The sequence below is a fragment of the Silurus aristotelis genome, assembly GCF_946808225.1.
Source record: "Silurus aristotelis genome assembly, chromosome: 2".
Classification (NCBI taxonomy): Eukaryota; Metazoa; Chordata; class Actinopteri; order Siluriformes; family Siluridae; genus Silurus; species Silurus aristotelis.
Genome location: NC_139575.1, coordinates 16,370,388 through 16,395,560, shown reverse-complemented (window position 1 = coordinate 16,395,560; position 25,173 = coordinate 16,370,388). Strand labels below are relative to the sequence as shown.

Below are 25,173 nucleotides of genomic sequence, written 5' to 3'. Positions count from 1 at the left end.
ATGAATTTTGGTATTCTCCAATAACATGGAAGATTTTCCTGTTCCTTCTCTACAGTGTTTTAAAAATAAAAATAAATGAATAATAATAAAAAGTGTATTACATAGGTGTGTATGTATATATATAGCCTAGAGAGCAAAGTTAGAGTCTGCAAACGCTAAGCTCAATAAATGTGTGTCAGGAAAACACCCTGGATGGAATACCACATGAAACTTGAATTAACACCTCAGGCCAATTTATAGTAGCTCATCAGCCTACTAACATTTTTTTTTTTTAAGTAAACACATTGGGTAAATCTGTAAAAACAAACTCCACACAGAGAGTAACATGAGCTTGGGATCAAACCTGGGCTCCTTGAGACTGTGAGCGCCTCAATATTACCAGTCGGTACAAGTAGTAATTTTGCACATACTTGTTATTAAATACTACATGACTGTAATTTTACATGTGAATTCCATTTGACTTTTAAACCAAATAATACTTGTCTACAGCAGTAATTATTTAAGTGCCAATTCATCCCACTGAAGTGACTTTGTTTTTTTTATAATCATCCAAATACAAAACACAAAATGAAGGTGCAGCCCTGGTGTTTTTCCTGATGATAATGTATTGAGTTTGCTGGCGATCTTTCTCTACAGCAGTGAAGTCTAGCTTTATATTCAAATGTGATAGCAGCTAACAACCATACTACCTTGTTATTTGACAATATTTCCAAAAAACAAAAGCCAGCTAGTTCTAAATTATTTTAGTATTAAATTACCCTACTACATGGAACCACATGCTAATAATACTTAGCTAAAATGCTACAATAACACTGTGCTAGGTAGTCATTCATGGTAAAACATGTCAATTTTAAATCACCCCAAGCAGACCATTTTTAATTATCAAATATATCATTTCAGTTCATTTCAATCTGGCATGTGAATATGAGATCATGTGTGAATTTGTGCAATGACATATTTATGACACCAGGGTAGACTAGCTACCAGAATTTCACTCACAACGAGGTTCTAGTTAAGACGTTTGAATACAAGATGTACATAATGCAGAATTGTGACAAACAGTTAGTCGTGTGAATAAACATGATGGTTCGGTGTAGCAACGCCGTGGAACTGCAACACACATCATGCAGTTGACTGATGGAAGCACACGTATTAATAAAAGCCAGGTTTTGGTGCTGGATTTGGGAAAAAATAAATGAGAATAAAAGGGTTATGGGACTGCTGAGACCTAGTGGAGCATTGATAAAGGAGTTAAACTTATTAATATTGGAATATCAGCCTCTTCATATTTTTTATCAATATCTTTCTTTCTTGCAGACATCTAAGTCTCTGATGAACACCTGGGGGTACACACACACACACTCACTCTCTCTCGCACACACAGTCTTATTCTTTTACTCTCACAGAAGCAAGATGTAAAGTCATTCTTATCAGTCTGCTGTCTGTCTGAACCAAATCAGAACAAATGATTCAGAAAAGCCCGTTCACAGTTTCCCGATTCGCCATTTTTCTAGCTTACTTTTTTTAATCAATTCAGTGCTTTTTCACTCCCATACTCCCCTTTTTCTCTGTCTTTATTTTTACTTTCTACCTTGGTTAATATCTGCAGTAAGCAGATAAACAGCAGCCATATGAAGAAGGACTAATCACAGATGTTAAGTCTTCTCAAAGCTGTACTGATTCTGTTACTTTCTCTCAGCCTCTTCACATAAAAACTGACTGCACAGATCTAAATAAAGGATCATCGCATTGGATTTACAGTCAAAATGCACTACCAAGGACTGTTTACACAATGATCAAGAGACATAAGAGCTCCAGAACGAAATCTCGGATCTTGCAGTGATTATACAGATGACTTTTGTAACTTTTGAGTATTACATGCTGCTGGTATCCAGTGCATACTGTACATTGACATCTCAAAAAAACTTTAGGCAAATCCAATATATATAAATAAGGTATGGCGCAAGTATGGTACTTTAGAATGATGCATTGCCTCATTTCTTTTTGACTTATAACACTAAATCATCTGTATCTGCATAGGAGTGTGACTGAGTGAATACCAGGTGCAAACTGTTCAAATAATTAACACCATGAGAAAGGAGAATACAGTGTTACTATCTGAATAAAACATGTGTCAATTAATAATGTATAGTCTTTGTCTCAGTTTTAAACAATGCTATCATAAACGACGTTTTAAAATTCATGAAATTAGTTCTCGGTAGTGCACTCTGACTTTCAGCGCTGACTGTACTGAGCTTCACGTGGTGTTTCTGAAGTGAATAAATCAGGCAGATGATCGAAGCCTTCATGCACTCAAATGTAGGATCAGAAAGAGTGAGAGAGAGAAGAAAGAGAGCGAGAACAAAAGAGAGAGACAGAGAGCATGTTATCAAGACAGACAGACAGAAGCAATGGTAGACTCTGTGGTGAGTGAAGAAGGAGGCAACGAGGAGTTCAGATGTTTAGTGTTTCCAGCATTCTTACCTCTGATTGCTGTACCACCTGGTGAGGTAATATAGACGCAAACCAGATTAGAGAGAGAACATTAGTATAAAACAGGAAAAGAAGAAATGTATGACATTTCCTAATCGACAGAAGTGCTCAGTGTGTGTGTGTGTGTGTGTGTGTGTGTGTGTGTGTGTGTGTGTATGCTTGTGCTAGACATGGATGTTTTTCTCCCATTGCGCTTCACTCCACTCTGAGCTATATCGTCACTCAGCTCTTCTGTGGTGTTTAAATTTTGCAGTGGCTCTACTGCTGCATCTCACACACACACTCACACACAGACACACTAACAAATGATGCAATAGAGAGAAAGGAATCTCCCTCACTGCACTACAATCACACAACTGTTAGAAAAGACATGTTTTTATGCTTTTTTGTGACAAAGAACTTGACCTAAACATTTCTTGACCTTATTCCTTGTATTATTAGGATCATTAGGATTCTGTTTCTTCTGTTTCTGTACATATTTTACATTCAAATAGTAATGTTACTGTGCTAAGCAAGAATTTTCTCCATGAATGGCCAATTACTGTTAGAAATATATGTAAGCTGACGGTTCAGATGCATGGCATTGTTGATAATTATATGGTGGAACCCTCTGGGATTTATTGTGGCCAATGGAAAACATTTTTTTACCACAAAATTTGCATGCAAAGTTACCATAGCGCAGATTAAGGAAAAACTTGAGGGATTTTCTTTTTTTCTATTTTTTTTTTTTTTAATCTCTAGTAAAAGATCTAGCTGTATGTTTTGTAACTTGCTGCAGTGTACTGCATAAAAAATAATAGCTATTACACAATATGAATATGTTAATACATTGTATTCATAGAATGCATAAAGTATAAATCTTCTGTTTGTGTCTCTAATCTTTAGGCCTATACTATTACAAGGCTAAAATGGCTTACAATTATAAAAAATGGAACGACCTTTTGAAAAAGGGAAACATGAAAAAAGGGGAAAATATTTTCTCGCAGTGTTTCAACCTGTTAGCCAGCCCTAGCAGCTACCACCTGGGGAGGGTGAAAACGAACACATGCTTCCTCCGAGACATGAGAAACCGACCACTGCATCTTTTTTCAAACTGCTCATTCGATCAAAGAGGAAGCTTTCACTTAGAGGAACGTGCTTTTGGCCCTGTTCTACATACATGAGCTCACAGAAAAGCACATGATTGTCTAGAATAAATGTTATAGTACTTGGGTTGCCAGTGAAGTAATAATACTGAAATATTATGATGCGGCATAAATTAACACACAAACCAGTTCATTTGTGTATTTCGCTTATGCAGGATGCAAACGGACGGATATCCATATACAGTATATTTAGGATTTGAAACACAAATCTCTGATCTGTGACACAGACTTAACCAATGAGCCAGCGCAACTACACCCCAACTACTGTAGCTTCACTTGTTTCAACTATCTACAACTAAATAAACTTTACAAAACTAATGCATTGAATCAATGCTCAAGCAATCTGAGATAACTGCGGTTCATCGATAAAAAGGAAATGTTAAAATACCAGGAAACACAAAAAAATGCCTTGATTAAGTAAAAATTCCTTGAACAATAACCTTCAACTCAGTTATATTCTGAACCAACCAAATCTATGTTTTACAGCTGTTCACTGTCATTTTTAACAGTATATTTTAGGCAACGACTGGGGAATCTACAGGAAACATCTACAGGAAATATAGTGCGCTAACAGGGAAAGAGATTATATGACAAGAGAGCACAGGCAATTTTGCTCCCTCATTCTCCGGACCACAGATGCGATGGCCGTAATGGGTTTGTACTATGTAAAATCCTGCTCATAAATATGATAGACCATTGCAATAAACTAGATTATGTTATGTGTGGTTACCATAGAAACAGTCTAGAATTTGACTTTACAGCTTCTGGCTATGTGTAGTATCTTCTAGCAGTTCACTTTCTTGATGAAATGACGCAAAATAAAAAAAAAAAAAAACAGATTTATACTTCTATATTTTATGTCTTTCTTTTTGTTTTGCTTTGCTATTTTTCTCTCCAGCTTTGTCCAAGTCTCTCGCTCTCTCTCTTGCATATCACATATTTGCTGGACTGTAAACAAGCTGTTTATTAACTTTTAAGGAGGCATCACTAATAGACTAATTATGGCTAAAAAGAAACATGCTCCGGTCTTCATAGGACGTGTTTTTTTTACACAGCAACAGACACATACACAATTATAGCTGTGATATTTTAATGGGAGGCAGGAAAAGTCAATTTAAAAAGAATTAGCATTCCCTGCTAAAACCAGAGCTTTAGAGCTCAGGCTTATCATTTCAGAGCAGCTCTAGTTTTAGGAACAAATAATGCACTTTAAATGACAGAACTATTCACTCTCAGCATGGCAGATGGGGATTTCCCCTAACAATCAAGCTGGTCAAAAGAAGAGAGCTCTATTTTTGCTGAATCTACAGAATGTTTCAGCCTTATAGGTCACAAAGCGCAATACAGGCATTGAACTAAAATTCATACATTGGCGGTAACCTACTTTTGGTCAAGTACAAAAGTCTGAGTGCACTACCGGGAACTGTTCTTACTTCATAGTGACCAAAGTCCAATAAAAAGTGTGTTTTTATTGACTGAAAGAGTGAGGATAGAGACGTCACTCATAGGGAAGTGTGCTGTCTGACAGTGTTGGCGGTTAAAATTTCACAAAATTGATTAAATCAGGCAATACATGCTGGTGTCGAGTGTTTTGTTTCAGATCTTATAGAAACTGCAGTTTTTCCATAATGCCATTCAGACTTGCTGATCTGGTTTGCAGTATTTCTTACTTTAATTTATTTAAACAAAACATATTTCACTGTGTAGCTGGATGCAGTTACATTGTGTTGGCAGCCATATTGGTCAGTTGATATGACTTATTAAAGCCTTACAAACTTTTATTTGGTATTATTCGCAACTTTCAAACTCAGTTTCACTGGTGCTTTTTAATAACACTACAATATGGGTGAAATACACGAGCTACAGAAGGTTCCCTCAATGTGACACGCTCTTGTACTTTGGAAGATTACAAGTAGCTGTAAGTGTTTCCATTTTAATAAAAAATATGAAACAGTTGTGTGTGTGAACGGGATTCATTTTCATCTAAGGTTTAACTTGAGATTTCGAAAGTAATGAGCTGTTCAATAATAGAGTTCATCTCAGTGCTGCATTTTTTTTAACGATTGGTTACCGATGGAGTGAAAAGTAGTGCACTCATACTTTCAGAAGTGTCAAGCAAGAGGCTAACCTTGTTAATGGTCTTTGAACTTTCCATCGACAGAGGTCATGCTGTCTGCAGGAGTGGAATCTTTACTAATTGCAATCTGCACAAGTAGTTGAGGAGAAATGAAGGGCATGCGCATGTGACAAGCCAGAAACTGGCCTTATAATGGTGCCTAAAAGTTTGTTGTGGAAAAAAACACGCCAAAAAGTTCTATGCATATTGTGTGAATAATCCCTGACAATATATACCATCATATAGTATAATTTAGAAATGATGTAATTTATAATTGAGCAATTGAAAAATTCATAGTTAATGAGTTTTTAAGTGTTTTCAAACATTTCCAGGAAGTGCCTTTGACCTGTTGCACCTGACACTTTACAGGACTTAACTTGATGCAGCTAAAACATAAGCACATACTCCAACTCATACTTTATACACATGCTTATTTTCACTCAAGGATTTCAAATAATTGAAATCAGTTACCACAAGGACAGCATCGTTACTTGGATATTTATTGGTTTATCAAATCTTTATGCAAATATTTATGGAATACATCTAACGATTGTTTAACTTTGAACTGCTGTGTATGTCTGCGTGTTTGTTTTGATCACTTTCATACCTGAGCGAAGCTGTTTGATTCGGCCATTGCTGCCGTTGATGTCGACCGGGAGAAAGTCTTTAAACCAGACAATTTCAGGGTCAGGGTTCCCGCTTGCTACACATAGAATGGTGGCTGTGCGTGTCCTCTCCACTACCTTCAGCTGAGGGCCCATGTCTATGGTAGGGAAACCATGAGGGATCTGGTCCTCTGCACACATGCACACACAGACAATAGATGTTAACAATAGCTAGATCTTAGTCATTATTTCAATACACACACACACACACACACACACACACACACACACACACACACACACACACACACACACACACACACACACACACATCACATATACATATATTCAAGTTTTTAATACTCTAATAAACATGGGAATGGACAAATATGGATGCCTCATGTAAATGTATGTTTATTATTACTAAAACCACCCTAAACATAGATCATAAAGAACACAGACATGTTAAAAAAAAGGGTGGACATGTTCTTCAAAGAACTTGTTCATGTCTATTAAACACATGAAAAAAAGAACACAGGATCCCATTACTTCTATTTCTTTGCAATGAGCCAGTTGGTCAAACAAATTCCTGTTTACATTTTCAGATGACAGGGAAGCTTGTAAAAATACCCTTGTAAAAGTAATTATGGTGTTTTACATTACATAAATCATCGGGACACCAAACGGATTTCAGATGTGCACTAAATATTGACACTTTGGACACAGTTTTGACATTTTCACTTAGGGTGCACTATTTAGCACTATTGTGCTATTGGCAGTTATTTAGACAATAATGGCTGTATGTCGAGTTATTTTCAAAAATCTGTACTGCTTTTTAAGCTGCACATTGACTACTCTAAAATATATCCAAGTTTCATTTCTATAGTACTGTCCATTTAGAAGAAATACTAAAATAGTTGCTGAAATCTATATAGATATATCTGAAATCTATATATACATACACATATACACACACACACACACACACACACACACACACACACAGCGCCTATTAAAAGTGAGTACACCCCGTTTTTGTGTGTGTGTGTGTGTGTGTTTGTGTGTGTGTGTGTGTATTGAACACAGTTTAAATAAAGTTTGAGCAAACACTGATCATAACTAATGTATTCGTCTACAAAAAAATTTAAATAAACAAGCCCAAATTTACTTTAATTGCATTATTATTTGTTATAGAAGTTCAGGTTGGTGTTAGTAAGACAAACTTTGTGTGTGTGTGTGTGTGTGTGTGTGTGTGTGTGTGTGTGTGTGTGTGTGTGTGTGTGGGAAAAGCAAACAGATGAAATCTCAAGGTGTGTTATCAGTCTCTCCCTGACAGCCGATAGTGTGGGAAACACTGGCCGGGTGTAAATGGAGCTCAGTTAGTGTGGAACAAAAGAATTTATCCCTCAGTAGTGTGTTTAACTTTAACACGCACCACCTACACCAAAGAATGTGTGCTAATGACCAACCTGAAATCGCTAAGTCTAAGTCATCCATGTCAAAATGACTTTACTATTTAACATTATTAAGAAAAAGGATCTAATATATAAAGTAATATATTTATATATAAGACTGTTTGTATGCCAGGTTCAGGTTCAAAAAAGAAAAAAGGAATATTCAGACCAAAACCTACATTAGATTAGAGTAGCCTTCATTTATAACATATACATGATAGCAGAGTGGAAGTCTTTTCTTTGCATAGGCGAGCTTGTTCAGACATGAAACAGTGCCCCTGGAGCACATAGGGTTAAGGGCTATGCCCAAGGGCCCTAAAGTGGCAGCTTGGCGATACCAGGCCTTGAACTTCTGATCTTGCGATCAGCAACTCAGCACCTTAACCACCATTAAAAATGTTTCAGAAAAACTGAATACTGTATGCCAAGAAGCAGGGGGAAAATTACCACTGAAAGAATTCCCAGCCTGATTCGTATATAGAACAAGCTACATCCAACCTATTTATTTACTAATATTACTTTTAATATAAAACAAAGGGTGTTTTAATGAGGGGAACTCTCCCTAAATGTCATTCACATATGTATATCCTTAATGTCTTAATAATACACAATAATAATACACACAATTGTGTCTGTTAGAACACAATATCCTTACCCTCTGTCATTTGAGCTCTGTATTGTTGATGCATCGGCTCAGCTTTGTGTGTGTGTGTGTGTGTGTGTGTGTGTGTGTGTGTGTGTGTGTGTGTGTGTGACCTCAGTAAAATGGCGCTGTAATGATGTAATAGCTTTTGATAGGTGGAGTTCACACCAGGTGTGCATAGAGACCGTGTGTTAGTATGTAACTTGAGTGTACAGTTTCACACCGCTTCAATAAACTGTCCGCTTCTCACACTTCACCATTGTCTCAGTTGTAAAGCCGAGTGTGGGAGATGCTGGGAAACCCTCAATAAATAGCTTAAGGGAGGTATGGAGGACCCTCCACAGACACAATGATGCCAGAGAAATTGGAGGGCTTGAAATTTCCTTTGTCTTTTTCCTCCAGTGTGCATACATACATACCCACAAAGTGACATGCAGAGTGACTTGTTCCATAAGACTGGTGCACACACATACAGGTAATGGACTTAACATACTGTAGCGTCAACACCAGCCATTGTGAAGAAATGCAATTCTCTGCCAGTACAGTAGGTGTGTGTATGTGTGTGGCCTCAGAATCATACATAGATCCGAAACATGGCTACTGTTTAAACACCTTTCAAATCCAAATGCTACTTTAATATTCAGCAAAGTTCTGAAAATGACATCACAAGCAGTTGGGCATATTCCCCTTTTCTTTGCTTACACTTATAAGGCAGCAGCTTATAAGTGTATACATTTAAAGCCACATTTAAAGCCATTTTGCAATAGTTTAACTATAAAATGTAAACTAGTTGTTGCTAGCCTGTTTTTACCCCTCTATGCTAGCAATATACACAATACCTTGGCAAATGTTCACCTGTCCAGTAGTTTTCATTGTTTACATGAGTCACTTGCCTTTATGGTAAAATACTCATGAACAATTCAAATACTCACCATGACCACCACGGGCATTCTAATAGTTATGAAATGCTGGCCTTTAAATGTTAATGCACTCCTGTCATTATGTAAATGTTATGTCTCAGTAGACCAACATGACTCTGTACAACACTTACAGTCTGGTTAAAGAGAAAAAAAAAAGGAGAAGGAGGCGGCGGCAGAGGACATTTGATGTAAATTGAAAATGGCACAGTCAAGAGAAAAGATGAAAGGTTTTCTTCTCTATAACACACATATACTGTACACACGTGTGTGTGTGTGGGATGCAGCAAGATAGACTTTTAAGTTTCAACCTGTGTCCAAATGACCCCCCAAACACACACACACACACACACACACACACACACACACACACACACACACACACACACACACACACACACACACACACACACACACACACACACACACACACACACACACACACACACACACACACAGTGAACTGCCTGGTGCTGGTGGCTAAGTAAATATGCTAGAACAAAATGACATTTTATGACAAGTTATAAAGATATAGAGAAAAAAAGCATATGAGCATAAGAGAGAGAGAGAGAGAGAGAGAGAGAGAGAGAGAGAGAGAGAGAGAGTAAATATAGGATGATTTATTCAGTCACCTATTGCTACAGAAGTCTCATTCTAAACTTTAGTCACTTTACACACTTTATAAAACATGTTTCTATTATTTAATTCATTCTGCGCAATTAATTGCTTTTCAGAAAAACAGAGACCCAAGAAGCTCCTAGAAAATCTGAGTTACTACTGAACATGTCACAGACAAGCATTATTGCCTAACAGGGTCCATTATGCTAATGCAGGCATGTAGGCTTGTGGGTGTTTCTGATTATCATATTCATAAACTCTGGATTTATTGATGAGGGTGAAAGTGAAGGTGCTTCTGTACATTTTTTTCGTCTACTTATACATGTTTTTGTGGATTTGCTCCATTAAGCAAGTTATTCAGTGCCAGGCTTCAAACCGAAATTTGGGGGACATTAGAGTTCATAAACCGCATGTGTGCGATTTCCCACTGTAATCGGATCTGGTTGGATGACAGGATCAAAAAAAAGATCTCAGTAAACTGCGGCTAATGGAAAAGCACCACTGTTCACATACATTTTGGGAAATTAGCTGATAACAGCATGCGGTCTTTATTAGCTAAGTCACGCTAAGACGTACCTGTTAGCGCAGGATTAGCTAGCGTTTTGCTGAAACAAGACAGATGGCGCTCATGAAATTGGGGATTTACTCTCCCGTCCTACATTGTAATCTGTTTCTCTGTGTCTCGTGGAACAAGGGATGGCAGAAGCAGACACAGAGGTGACACCGTTACGGCGTGTCAGCCGCCTTTCTAAACGCCACGGAGAAAAGAGCAGAGTGTGGGAGGACTCCTGCTTCGCTTCTTGCCAGGAATCAAACACGACGTTCCTGCTGTCAGGTCGTATCGCTGCCTCACCTCAACACACTTTCACACACACATTCACTTACACGGCTGAGTTTCAGGCTGTTGAGATAAATACAAAGTGACAGTTTGCATCCACCTGCTTTTATGCAAATTGAACAAAAAAGTTGTGTACAATAAAACCTGTATGAATAACCAGAAGATGCAATAAAGGCTGATGGAAGCAGATTGTCTGCTAGAAATGATCCCGTGGCAAATGTCTGTTCCGATCTCTCTTCCGATTTATGTGCATGTGTATGATGTGGTGTTTTTACATTTACATTTATTTTTTGACAACAACATTGTTTGACTCATGTATATACATATTAGGCATTAGGGGCTGCATGTACTTGTCAAATAATACCTTCAGGAGTCAGCGCTGTGGAGTGCTGTCGAACAGGTGAGGTGACTGGAATAACAGTCACACAGATGGTCATGAATACCGGCTAAATGTACCATTTTTTAGTCTATAAATACACTATAGGGCCAAGTATATAAACACCTAACTATCAAACTCATTATGTGAGGCTTTAACAAACTGTAAACACAAAGTTGTAAGCAGGTACATGACTAGAAGATTCAAGGTTTTCTCTAAAGAAGCGAAAGAGACCACCCTGTTCCAGCGTGACAATTTGACTTTCCTTAAACCTCAAACCTTGACCTCAACTGAACCATAATGAGTGGTCTAAAAATAATTGTAGCTGGAACTTTGTACAGTCTATTTGATAACTATGACATCTGGTAATCAACTTTCTTGAAATCCTGGTCTACTAGTAAAATTGGAACCACTGACAGTCTCCTCTGGTGCTACTCACTGTTTTTAATCGGCTCGATTAACTGATCTGATGAGCTTTTAGTGACATCCAGAGCCAAGAGTCAACATGCACGCACACACACATACACACAGACCAAGTGTCGGCTGCAGTTTCACACTCCATCTAACCCACAACAGTGGGAGAATTCCTTCTAATAGACCTTAATACACCCCAGGCTGATCCCTCATGCACACACACACACACACACACACACACACACACACACACACACACACACACACACACACACACACACACACACACACACACACACAATGACAGTTGACTAAAGACTTCAGCAGACTAATATCTACAGCTCAAGCTTTTCCCACATGGCCTGTGGCTATCGGTGTGTTGCGTGATGCAGGATTCAGAATGCGTTCTCATAAGCTTGACACATTCAGTGTTTAGTAACGTATGTCTTCACTTCGAAAGATGATGCCATGTTCTTTCAAAGCTTGGCCTTATTTTAAATAGAAACTGATGGCAAAGTAGAAGATGAGAGAAACTTCATGTTGAGTAATATGCTTCTCTTGCATTCTGGCTTAGGAACCATGAATAAAAAAAGTGTGTTTTACCGCATTCTGCTTCCCTACCTTTATGCTTATTGAAAATTAAGCCTTTTTGGAAAATTCCTTTCTGCATGAATGATTAAAGGATGTATTGGAGTGATTAATGATCAGACAGAGAAAGAGAGAAACACACAACCCAGTGGTAGAGCTGCATTAATAAATCTACAGAGAGAGAAAGAAAAGGAAGGCGATGTAGAACACCTGAAGTGCTAGCTGCACTAGGAATCTGGTTCGCCTTGCTCCCGACTACGCCCTGACCCGCAATGACAAACAAAAACTGCTTCCCATACAACAATTAGCATGACTAAAGGGAAAGAAGAAACTGATCTGGGATTAATGAATAGTTCACATTCTCGGTGAAACGGCAGAGCCATGAACACTACACAAACAAGCAAGATTAGTCCTTGAGTTTCCTCAGCTTAACATCAAATCCCATTCTGTGGCAGTGTTTATCATGGGGTAATCCACATCATATGTCATGATAGTACAGACTTAAAAATGGGTTTGTAGGGGTAGAAAGAACGGGAGAAGGAGAGAAAGAGAGAAATAAAAAAAACAAAAAAAAAAGGTTCTGTAGGGAAATGAACAACCTTGTTGCCACAATCCATGATCAGCATACAGATTTTTTTTTAAATCAGAAACATTCTTTCACACAATGGTGACATTAAGAGTGGGTAACAGTTCTTTTCATCTTGATTCAAGATCAATAATTCAGGAGCTTGCTTAGTTTGAAGTTTGTACTTCTACTGCATAACTCTAGAACAAAGAGACCAAGTACAGAGAGGTGCCTTTGTATCATTTGTTTTCTGTAGGATAGCTTTGGAGGTGAAAAAGAAGAAGGGGGAAGTGAAGATGGTGGAAACTGTAGGAGGAAAACTGTAGTGTAAAGTTCAGGGAAAAGGTCAGATAGGGGTTTAGTGGTGGTGAAGAGGTGCTGGATAAGTGGGCAACTACTGCAGAAGTAATAAGGAAGACAGCTAGAAAGGTACATAGGTACACGTTTTGGAGACAAAGTGAGAAAGGCCCAATTTAGATGGAGCCACCAGGAAGGAGGAAAAAAAGGAAGACCAAGGAGGAAGTTTATGGATGTGGTGAGGGAAGACATGCAGGTAGTTGGTTTGAAAGAGGCAGATGCAGAGGTTAAAATAGTATGGAGACGGATGATCTGCTGTGGCGACCACTAATGGAAGACTAAAGTGTCTATCATGAATTCCTCTCCTCATCCCCCACTTTGTCCTGTTGGTATGTTAGAGAAGCTTCCCAAGAAAATAAGCTTTTAGAGATTCCAATCGATTTGAATTAAATTATAAAATTTTACTGTTCTGTACTTCCTCAGCTGTTCTAAACTGCACTGTGCACATCAACACTTTGGTTTGAACATAACTCTCCAAAAGGCTTTGAGCCGAGAATTTAAAAATCACAGAGACTCAACAAACACTTTTTTTCTTTTTGCCAAGACTCTTTTCTTTATCGTACCTTAACATTTCTTGTATTTATTGCATGTGTTATTGCGTATGTTTGTGGATACTGCTGAAAGCTGTAAATTTCCCATTGGGATGAATTAAATAAATAAATAAATAAATAAATAAATAAATATCCATCCATCCATCCATCCATCCATTCATCCATTCATCCATCCATCCCATTTCCTTTCTGGTGTGCTTACCAGATATTTCCATTGGACAAAACACTTCATCTTATTAAAATTGTTTCATCTGAATCTCAATATTCTAAATAAAATCATCATTACATTAATATTCATCATTAAAACTATTTACACTGAATGTAATTGCATACAATATATTACACTTCACTACTAACTATTTAAAACAAAATGATCAAGACTGTTAGAGATCACATGCTGAAATATGGTGACAGAAGGACACCGACAACACTGACTAATATCATGGCAATAATTAAACATTTGCTAGACAAGTTGCTGTAATTAAAATAATGAATATAGCGGCTTTAATTTCTTCATCAGATTCCAGAAATTCCTGCAGGGGTTTTGTGTGTATGAGATAAAGAGGACTGTTTAGAAGAAGATAAAAAGCTGCATTACGATGCTCAATCGTAGCAAGAATCCTGCCGATGCACACGCACATCAACACGCACACGCATCATATCAGACAGCACATCTGCAATCAAACAGTAAGCGACCTTCATTTCTCATAAAGCACAAATGGTTATGTCAATGAGGTGACAGAATAATGATATCATATACAGATGGTTTTATATCACTAATGTCTCAGAGAACATGGAGCTACAAAGCTAATGCAGTAACATGGGAAGACAGTGAATATCACACAGAATCCATGCCTGCCCTCAAACTACATCAGTTCTGGCAATGATGTCACACAGACTTACTGACGCGGTGTAAAACACTGCATGGGCAACTTGTAAGGAAAATCTGTTCCTACTCTTTTACAAAATGGTTTAATGCCAACTTAATGTAGAGACTGTTTAAAGCAAGAGTATGAAGCTTATTGAAGCTACACTATATGGACAAAATGTATTGGGACACCTGACATTTTCAACCATATGTGGTTCTTTCCCAGATTTTTACCACACAAATACGGTTTACATGGATTGGACTGAAACAGCTCGAGTTCCCTGCTATAGAGCTTTAAACAAAAATGTCCACAAACACACTCCAAAATGTAAACATTTTGTATTTAATTTCTGCTCGAATTCCATTTCCACAACACCACACAGCACAGCACAGTAACACCACAAAACACAATACTACATGACAATGCAACAAAACACAACACGGCGCAACACAATGACACAAAAAGCAACTCAACACGCCAAGTCACAATGCAACACGAAACACAACCAACCTCAATACAGTAGCAAACAAGACAAAAACGAAAAGCAACAACACCACATGACGCAAAGAGAGTCTGAGTTTCTTCTAGCAAAAGATAAACTCTATGAGCAAGTGTTTGTGGACACCTGACCATAAGGTTTGTGTCTACTTTTTAAACGTCCCTTTTTACGTTAATATTTCTGGCATTTAGCAGTTGTCCTTGTCCAGAGCGACGTACAGAAGTGCTTTGAGTCTCTATTAATGAATAAATCTACACTGGTATGCTAGATGACAATTTAAAATACATAAGCCTACAACTCTGTTGAGATAAAAAAAATAAAAAATTTTTAACAAAGCAAACTTGGAAAGTGTTTCAGGAAGAGGTATTCATCAGTTGCCTGAAGATAGCCAGGGACTCAGCTGTTCGGACATCTAGGGGAAGTTCATTTCACCACCTCAGTGCCAGAACAGAAAAGAGCCTTGAAGTATACTTACCTCTCATTCTAAGAGAAGGTGGTACCAGTCGAGCAGTGCTGGAGGATCTCAGACAGTGTGGTGCAGTGTGAGGTGTGATGAGGTCTCTGAGGTAAAATGGTGCTGGTCTGTTTTTTGGCCTTGTAGGCAAGCATCAGTGTTTTGAATCTGATATGTGCAGCTACCGGAAGCCAGTGAAGGGAGCAAAGCAGTGGGGTGATAATGGGCCGGTTGAACACAAGCCATGCAGCTGCGTTTTGGATTATTTGCAGTTGACGAATAGTGTTTTGAGGTCGACCTGCCAGCAAAGAGTTGCAGTAGTCCAGGCTCGAAATGACCGGAGACTGAACAAGCACCTGGGCAGACTGTGTGAACAGAAATGGTCGAATCCTTCGGATGATATTGAGATGGAAATGACAAGAACGAGCCACATTAACAACATGTGATAAGAAAGACAGTTGATTGTCCATAGTTACCCCAAGTTTGCGAGCAGTGGCTGAAGGGGAGAGCAGAGAGTCATGAAGAGTTATTCTGAGATCCTGTCCTGAAGATGACCTGACCTTTTTGCTGCTATAACAACATCCCCTCTTCTGGGAAGATGTTTTACTAGATTTTGCAGTGAGAGGCTGTGTTTATTCAGCCACAATGGTGTTAGTAAAGTCAGGTACTGATGTAGGGTGAGGAGGCCTGGGGTGCAGTCAGTGTTCTAATTTATCCCAAATGAGTTCAGTAGGGTTAAGGTCAGAGCTCTGTAGCAGGCCACTTATGATCTTTAACTCCAACTCATGTAAACCATATCTTCATAAAACTCACTTGTGCACAGGAACACCATAATGCTGGAACAGGTTTGGTCTACTAGTTGAAGTGAAGGGAAAATGTTATGCATCCAGAGACATCCTTTACAACTGTGCGCCTTTAACTTTGTGGTAAGTTTGGGAAAGAACCACGTATGACTGGAAAAGTCAGGTGTCCCACTACGTTTGTCTATAGGGTTGATAAAAGGAAGGATAGAGAGGATAGAGATGCACTATGTCTATTTGTGAATGTGTGTGTATGTATGAAGAGAGAGACAGGCTTCTGTTGTGGAGCACAGGAGCAGCTCAGTGTGAGAGAGTGTGAGATGCCTGCAGCAGTGTGTGCTCATTCAAGTAACACAATCTCTGCATCTGTAACCAGGTAACAAAACACACTCTCTCTCTCACACACACACACACACACACACACACACACACACACACACACACACACACACACACTAAGAGATGGTGAGACATGTCTTAGAAACAAACAAAAAAAAGCTTGACAGATTCACACACAAGTATGCGTACAGGCGAGGGAACACTATATAAAGACTTACTCCAGGCAGGACGTTTGTAATTCTAGCTCTGTGGGGAATTTCCATGATCTGTCTGGTGTATTATTGTAGATAAATAACGCTATACCTACACGTCATTCTAACTTTAACCTCAGTGACCATGAGAAAATCTTTAGAGTTGTTTAGTTTTGTATAAAGAAAAGCCGTGATGGAACAAAAGCCCTCACACTGTGTTTCACAAATAGGGTGATTTTTGGACGCCATAAAGTGATAAAACAAGTCACTTTTAGCTTGTGTCAGCTTCATCATATGAATCCTCCAGGTTTGCTTTAATGCAGCTATATAATTAAAAGAAGCACAGACACACAAACGAAATCCTCGTCTCGCATTCGACACTCAGCTCAGCCCCAATCATTCCGCCGTGTTCCTAAAATTGACTCCATTTCCGTCTCGCGCTAATCCTGAAGCAGGGTTAACTGTGCTTCAACAGCTCAGAGAGTAAGAGAGTTCTTACAGAACATGCTGTCATCAGCATAAAGTAGCTGTCTTACATGCGAAAATCCCTAAAATCCACCCGCATTCCAGCCCTAAGCCCTAAAACCACACAGTTGCATGCCAACTTGGACATCATCTTCTACTGTTTCATTCAAACAGATTCCAACACAGTCCTCATTTCTGCTTAGACCACATCTTTTTTTTTTCAATTTCTGATCTGATTATTCAGAGGGTGCTGATTAATTTACATTAGCAACGCTGAAAGTCATACCGTCTACTAGGCAAAGCACAACTTTATATCAGTGTGCTTGTTTTAATCTTAATAACGCCAATGCACAGAGTTTATGCTGAATAATTAACGCACTAAAAAGCCCTCTGTTCTTTAAAAAAGAAACATGGAAAAAAATTCTGTAAAAAGCAGCTTCTTAAGCATAAAGGAGTCTTAAGTGTCAGCTCTTTGTAGCAGCCAGTAATTTTTTCTTGCACAGAGAGAATTCAGGACATTAAATGTAACTATAAACAGTTAAACATTATGACTGAACTGTAATCATTCGAAACTGCTGCAGTATAGAAGTATAAAACATTTCTGGCTGTGCTGTTAAAATAAAATAATTAACTTTATCAGCCACATCACACCACCCGGGCAGCGATTATTTCCGGATAACCTCAAGATATTGTGCTGATTCCTGATTAGCTTTCCAAAAAGATTTTTTTTTTTTTTTTTTTAGATAGAACTACCGTATTTTCCGGACTATAAGCCGCTACTTTTTTCCCCACGCTTTGAACAACAAAGCGGCGTTTTTTTCCTGGTTTCACAAGATTCAAGCCAAAAAACTGAGCCCCATAACGTTAGACCAATGAAATTGCCGAACGGGTAAAAGTAACCAAAGAAACACTTTATATTAAATCAGATGCGCTCCCACTGAATCGGGACGCACCACATCATAAATATGGATGATGTTCCTTTGACGTTTGATCTGCCGCTCACTCGGACTGTCTACAGGAAATGCGAATCATTCGTCACGCTGAAAACAACCGGGCATGAAAAAACGCACTTCACCTGTGTTCTGAGCTGCACGTCATCGGGAGAAAAGCTTCACCGATGGTGATTTTTAAACACACGACGATGCCAAAAGAAAAACTCCCAAAAAAAAGTTGTGAAAGGAACGAGGAAGACAGTGAACAATGACTTTCTTGGTAGGCTGTTTATATACAAGCCGTGTAACAGACACTGTCTTTCATTAAAGCCTGTGTAAAGTTCATTAGTTTCAGTGTAGACACCTGCGACTTATCGACAGGTGCGCGTATGTATGTAAATTAAAAAAAATCTTTGTCAAATTCAGTGCGTGCGGCTTATATTTGGGTGCGCTTAATAGTCCGGAAATTGCGGTAGTAACTAGCATAGTACAGGTACAGAGCAACAAGCTGCAGTTTATCATCGACTGAACTGAAACTGAACAATTGCAGATACATGTATAAATATATGTCAAACAAATAAATATAAAGGCACTGGAAAGTGTAAAAATGTGTTTTAAAATTTATATATAACAATATAGCAATGAGGTTGAATATATGGGAGAATGAGAATCATGGGATATATAAATGTGCAATATCAAATATGTACTCATACTCAACTACAAAATGTATACACAGTGTATATGCAGAATGAATATAATATTTATTAAGGCTGGCAACATTAATGCGGCAATAACACGTTAACGCAAATGAATATTAACGGCACCAATTTTATTAACGCACAATTAATAAAAATGTTTTAAAACTTTCTTTCGGCTTCTCCCGTTAGGGGTCGCCACAGCGGATCTTCCGCATGTTTGATTTGGCACATGTTTTTAGGCTGGATGCCCTTCCCAACGCAACCCTCCCCATTTACCCGGGCTTGGGACCGGCACTGAGAGTGGCTGGGGTTGGTTCCCTGACCGGGGATCGAACCCGGGTCGCAGCGGTGAGAGCGCCGCATCCTAACCACTAGACCACCAGGGTCTATTTATATTAAAATATAAATAAATATGAAAGAAGCAAAACTAAAACCTTCAACGCAACACACATTTATTCCCGACGCCCTTTCATCACTCAGATATAAAATAAATAAACATCTGTAATCCTCAAACAACACACGAATGGCTGGCGTTCAACTAAAACTATGGTTCTTTTTCTCTCGCAGCGTTAGAGCTGGGCGATAAATCGATTTTATCGATTAACTCGAATGTGTAGTTTACATCGATCTGTTTTAATAAAAATCGGGTTTCTCTTTAATGTCCTCCGACGCTCCCCTCTGGGCTTCCATAGTTTCGAACAAACTCAGCCCTCCCCCCGCACGTTTGCCATAAAGATACACAAACAACATGGCAGCGAGCGGAGAAGAACTCGTTCCCAAGAAAAGTTAAGCAGCCGCATGTTGAAAATACACGGTTAAGCAGCCGCACTTTGTTTAGTGTTGCGCGTCCAATCGCACACTTACGGTACGGGTGGTGGGAGCGACCAAAATACATGTAAAAGCGCTTCAGAACGGCGTTTCCCTTAATAAACAGAAAAATCAGATCATGAAAATCACCATTTTCAAACACTCATAAATTTTACTGTGGAGTTTTTAAGAAAAGTAAAGGCAAAATAACATTTGAAACCTCAGGTGCATTTTCAATCATGTTCCACATTTGAACACTCATAAAACATTTTTCTTTGTAGGTTTGCTCATTTTATGTTATGTTACGTTCTATTTTCACTATTTACAATGCAGGGCCGCCATCTTGTATTTTTGGCTTGTTGTTTCTGATTACACTTTAACCCAAAGTGGGTTATAATCCCAGAAGGGTAAATAAAGTTTATTTAATAAAGTTAAAACTTTAAAAAAAATAAAATAAAATAATTGTTATATGCAGATTGATTTTAAGCAGGGGGGAAAATCGATTTAAATCGCAAATCGGATTTTTTGTAAAAAAAAATCGGGGATTTTTTTTTTAGGCCATATTGCCCAGCCCTACGCAGCGTAAAACAAAGGGGGCGAGAGAAAAAGAACCATAGTTTTAGTTGAACGCCAGCCATTCGCGTGTTTGCGTGAGGCTCGATGTTCGCAATGCATGTATCCCTCATACGGGCAGCATTCGTGCCAACGTACTGTTTAATATAATAGTGTGACCACTTGTGTTCTTATTGATGGAGATTCTCCTTTCAAACAATAACCTCCCGCCTCCTCCTCTCCTCCCTCTCATGCCAGCCACAACTCTTTTTAAAGGCAAAGTGCAGGTCATTTTGTTTTATTTCACTGTATATTGTGTGTTAATCATTGTTATTTGTTCCAGATACATTGCTGACAATAATTTGTACATAAAATGCCATTAAAAACTATTTTTATATGACTATTTTTTGGGTGTGTGGAACGGATTATCTGAGTTTACAGTATTTTCTACAGGAAAATTAGCAATGCATCTTTACCATATTTCTTAAACATTGAGTTTGGTTTCACTAATAATAAACAAAAGTTTGCATAAAGCATCCGTATTTGTTGATGCCCATGTTGATTCGAATATTAAAAACTGGAAAAGTATTAATTAAAAGTACATTTTAAAAAGATAGAAATGTGCAATTAATTTGCGATTAATCACCATTTAACTAATGATAAATCATGCAATTAATCTAAATTAAATATTTTAAACAATTGACAGCTGATACATACACACATATACATATACACACTGCATAATTACTGGCAATAGAATCAGCAAAGCATCAGTGAGGCATCAGTGTTCTAGCATACCTGTATCTTGCCTGTCTTTCTCTCTGTCTGTCAATGTGTCTGTGATAAGAATGCTTTGACTAGCATTATTAAATTTGTTATGCCACACCAATCCACATGACATTACGAAAATAGAAATGGTAATAAAAAAGTAAGCGGTCTCAGAATACAAAACCACAAATTCCTTGTTTCGACAACTGTAATCTGTAAAGCTATAAATCCTTAAAATGGAGTTTTGCTAAAATGTGTGATACATTACCAGTATGCCAATCCTTCTATAAACAGGTCTATTATGTAAATCCATGTAATGAGCAGCTATAAATACTTCACATGATCTGCATGTGTATGATCACTCACCTGACTCCTAAACCCACTATGCATGTCAGGAACAGGTGTGGCGAACACTTTTAAACCCTTATTTTCCTTTTTTAGTTTTATGTCAATTGTATTATTTTGCTTTTAATTATAAAGCATTTAATTGCATTCATTAAAATGCACACACAAAAACACAAGTAATGCATTAAAGATATGGCTTAAATAGGTCAGCCATGTATTGTAAAACACAAATTCCTATAACTACATTAAGCAGGAACGATTTCATGCTGCTTTATCAGTGAGAAATGAACAAATATAGTAAAAGATTAGTGTTTCTGTTGGAGTTCCTCAGAGTTCTCTGGTTCTCTGCTGCGCTCCAAAACACACACATAGGCACACTGGCTTCACTAAATTGCTCCAAGGTGTAAATAAATGTGTGAAAGCTTGTGTGTGTGTGTGTGTGTAATAGTGAATGTGTGTGCGCGCATGTGTGTATGGTCCGGGGTGAATTCTTCCAATATTACTGGGATTATTTCAAATCCACTGCTACCCTAGCCAGGATAAAACTATCGGTGAAGATGAATAAAGGCTCAACAAGAATGTTGTTAAGGACAGCAATAGGTGTCCTTAATATTATGTTATAAACCTATTTCCTGTTTTTTTACACATCTGATGTGTTTATTGATGTTATTGAGGCCAGTGTTAGAGTTAAATTAAAGGTAAGTGCTTATATGTTCCTAGAGCCCACACACACACACACACACACACACACACAGATGTCAGCAGGTAACCATGTCGAGTCTGCAATCTGGTGTGCGAGTACCAAGGCGGTGTATGAGCTGAGCAAATATTACAGCCATAAACATCACATGGGAGCTTTCCATCGTAAACCCACTGCAGCAGCGCTCAACTAATCTACAGCCGAGCGCGATGGTCTGAGTGCACTGCCAGCTACTGCCCTCACTGCGTCACTCATGAAGACTCCATCACTCTTCACTAACGCACCTCCAGCACAGTGTGCTCTTTCTAAGTCCTGTTCCCAGGTTCAGATCGGCTCGCCCAGATTGAATCATTCAGAATCATTGTGTAGTGTCCTCAGCTCACACACAGTGTGTCCTTCGATCTCTACGTGTCTAGAAGAGATAAGTCTTGTTTAGGTGTTTGTGTGCTGCAGTGTATTTAAAAAAAATAAAAAAAGGTGCAGTGTGTGCAAATTTGGAAGTCTGAATAGATTGTTCTTGGCTTTAATTCTAAATCAATGCACAAAGAATATATGAATATAGAAAATTAGAACGATGTCCATACTAAAGAAGTGGACAATAAACTACATATTGAACATGAAACAGTGTAAAGTGGCAAAAAACTGTGACAAACACAAAAATGTGTACTTAAGAAGTGTAAAATGTTTATTATACACAACAATGTGCATAATAAAAGGTACATACCAAATAGATGTATATTAAACAATTTGTATAAAATTTCCATTGTGGTTTGTGTGGTAAGAGAGGCTAGCACTCTTTTTAGAGCGAGAGAGCGAGAGCGAGAGCGAGTCATGTCTGATGAGTAATTGATATTTTACAAACCTCCCACTGAGTTCAGCAGGAAGGTTTTACCAACCACTGGAATTCAGACCCAAGATATGTGTGTGTGTGTGTGTGTGTGTGTGTGTGTGTGTGTGTGTGTGTGTGTGTGTGTGTGTGTGTGTGTGTGTGTGTGCATAGCTGTAACATAAAGCAGCAATGATGTAAGTGCAACAGACATACAGACTGGTAAAAAATATCAAATATTACCCACACGCACGCACAGCTGTAAATGCTAGAACAGTCATGATCACCATTTAATACTCATAATGCACTCAGCCTCCAGGGTGTGTATGAGCATGATTAGCGCTTTGTCAATGGTCTAGTGGTGTATTCAACTTGGTCACTCCTCCAAACGGCCTAATATCCTGAGGGGGGGGACATTACACACTCACTTATGTAATATGTTGCACTTTTAACTGAGGCCAAAACATAGTGGTTTATAACCAAAGTGTGTGTGTGTGTGTGTGTGTGTGTGTGTGTGTGTGTGTGTGTGTGTGTGTGTGTGAGATGATGATGAGAATGTAGAGCAGTGTCACTTAGCAACTAAAAATCACTCGTTCTGCTTCACAAGTGCATCCAAAATGCTCTGCTTGGTCAATCAGTAATCAAATTAATTAAATCATGTCATGAAGTTCTAGGCAAATAGATATTGCTGGATTGTTGCTTATGCAGTGATGGGGAAGGAAAATTGTGTGTGTGTGTGTGTGTGTGTGTGTGTGTGTGTGTGTGTGTGTGTGTGTGTGTGTGAGTGGTTCAAGTGGGCAAGCAGCTGGATAAGGATAGTTGTAAGGTTTATTGCATCCACATCACCTTCTTTCCTCTATATTACCAAATAATATTATTATTACATTACTTTTGTGGAAATAATATATAAAACATAGGCTGGGGCTGATATCTTTCTAGCCCAGACCGTACATCCACACAACATGTCTGAGTCCATACTCCAGGTCTAAACCCCCACCCCCCTGGATGTTGTATTATTTGGGGCTAATTGTAAGCTATTACACTGCAGCTGATTTATTTAAGCCCACTTCACAGACTTAACCAAAACACATTACCTGGCATAGCAAATGTAGTAAAGAAGTACGAGGTGGATTACTTTGTCCTTCATTAATCTTTAAAAATGCCTCTGGGGGAGAGAAAGCAGGAGTGAATCGCCTAAGCATACGCTGTCCAATCGCATAAAAGAAAAGATTAGGACGACACGCTTTGCGGCCTCACAGCTCCCCCGATTCATTTCAAAACTCTGGTTTTTGTTTTGTCTTTGTAGAGTTTTACATGTTGAGAAAACACTAGCTAACAACGAGCACAGCTATTACCCTAAAACAAGTGCAGTGATCCCCCACTTTACCGCGTTTGCGTATCGTGGAATTGCATTTGTCACATAACTTATTTGTTTGGCTGATTTCCCCGGTCTCTCGTGGATAGACCCATAGACCAAAAACTTATAGGGAATTGTTTTTATGTTGAAATAATGAATAAAAATATAATTATTAATTATAAAATGAAGTAAAATGTTAATACAGTACTGTATACATGAAATAGCATTTTTGGGGTGGGGGTTTGGGAACGTATCCACCGTGATAAAAGGGGATTACTATATACGAAAAAACACAAATGACACTGCACATCTGTATTTTAGTGATTGTGTTTTCTTATGTATGTTTCTAATGTGACTGCACTCTGACTGGTCACACTTGATTGGCATTGTGTGAGGGACCTGTGATTTGATTGGTTATATTGCCCTTGCAATTGGATTCATTGTTGTGAATTATGGTATTATACATGAAACTGAATAATAAGAGTTAGATCTGTGTTATGATGAAATTTGTCGCAGGAACTGTGTGGTGATTGGTTGTAAAACACACACACACACACACACACACACACACACACTGTTATACAGCATTACTTTTTGTACATTGGGCCCTTATCTAACACTGAAATATAAATATACTGACTTTTTTTTCCCTTTTCCCAAACTGTTTTGTGTCAATTTGTGAATACTTGGGGTTGGATCTGTGTTATAACTGTGGGGTGATTGGTTGAAAAACACACGCAAGCACACACACACCTTGTTATACAACATTACTTTTAGTACATTGGACCTTTATCTAACATTGAAACAAATTTGCTGACATCTTTTTTATTTCTTTCCCAAACTGTTTTGTGTCCATTAGTGATTTCATGCAAACACAAAGTTGTTACAAAA

General features: G+C 38.3%; 1 protein-coding gene across 17 annotated transcripts in view; it reads right to left on the bottom strand.

Annotated features, from left to right (window-relative positions):
- The window catches only part of ptprfa (protein tyrosine phosphatase receptor type Fa), a 216,177-nt gene that overhangs the window by 83,679 nt on the left and 107,325 nt on the right, over window positions 1-25,173 (bottom strand). For 9 of the 17 annotated variants that reach the window (XM_083568488.1, XM_083568476.1, XM_083568482.1 and 6 more), the window contains exon 5: window positions 6,362-6,550. In XM_083568488.1, the coding sequence (XP_083424614.1) occupies window positions 6,362-6,550 (189 nt within the window). Of the gene's footprint in view, window positions 1-2,484; window positions 2,503-6,361; window positions 6,551-25,173 lie in introns of all 17 variants that reach the window. The other 8 variants (XM_083568484.1, XM_083568478.1, XM_083568483.1 and 5 more) reach the window with 1 other exon arrangement.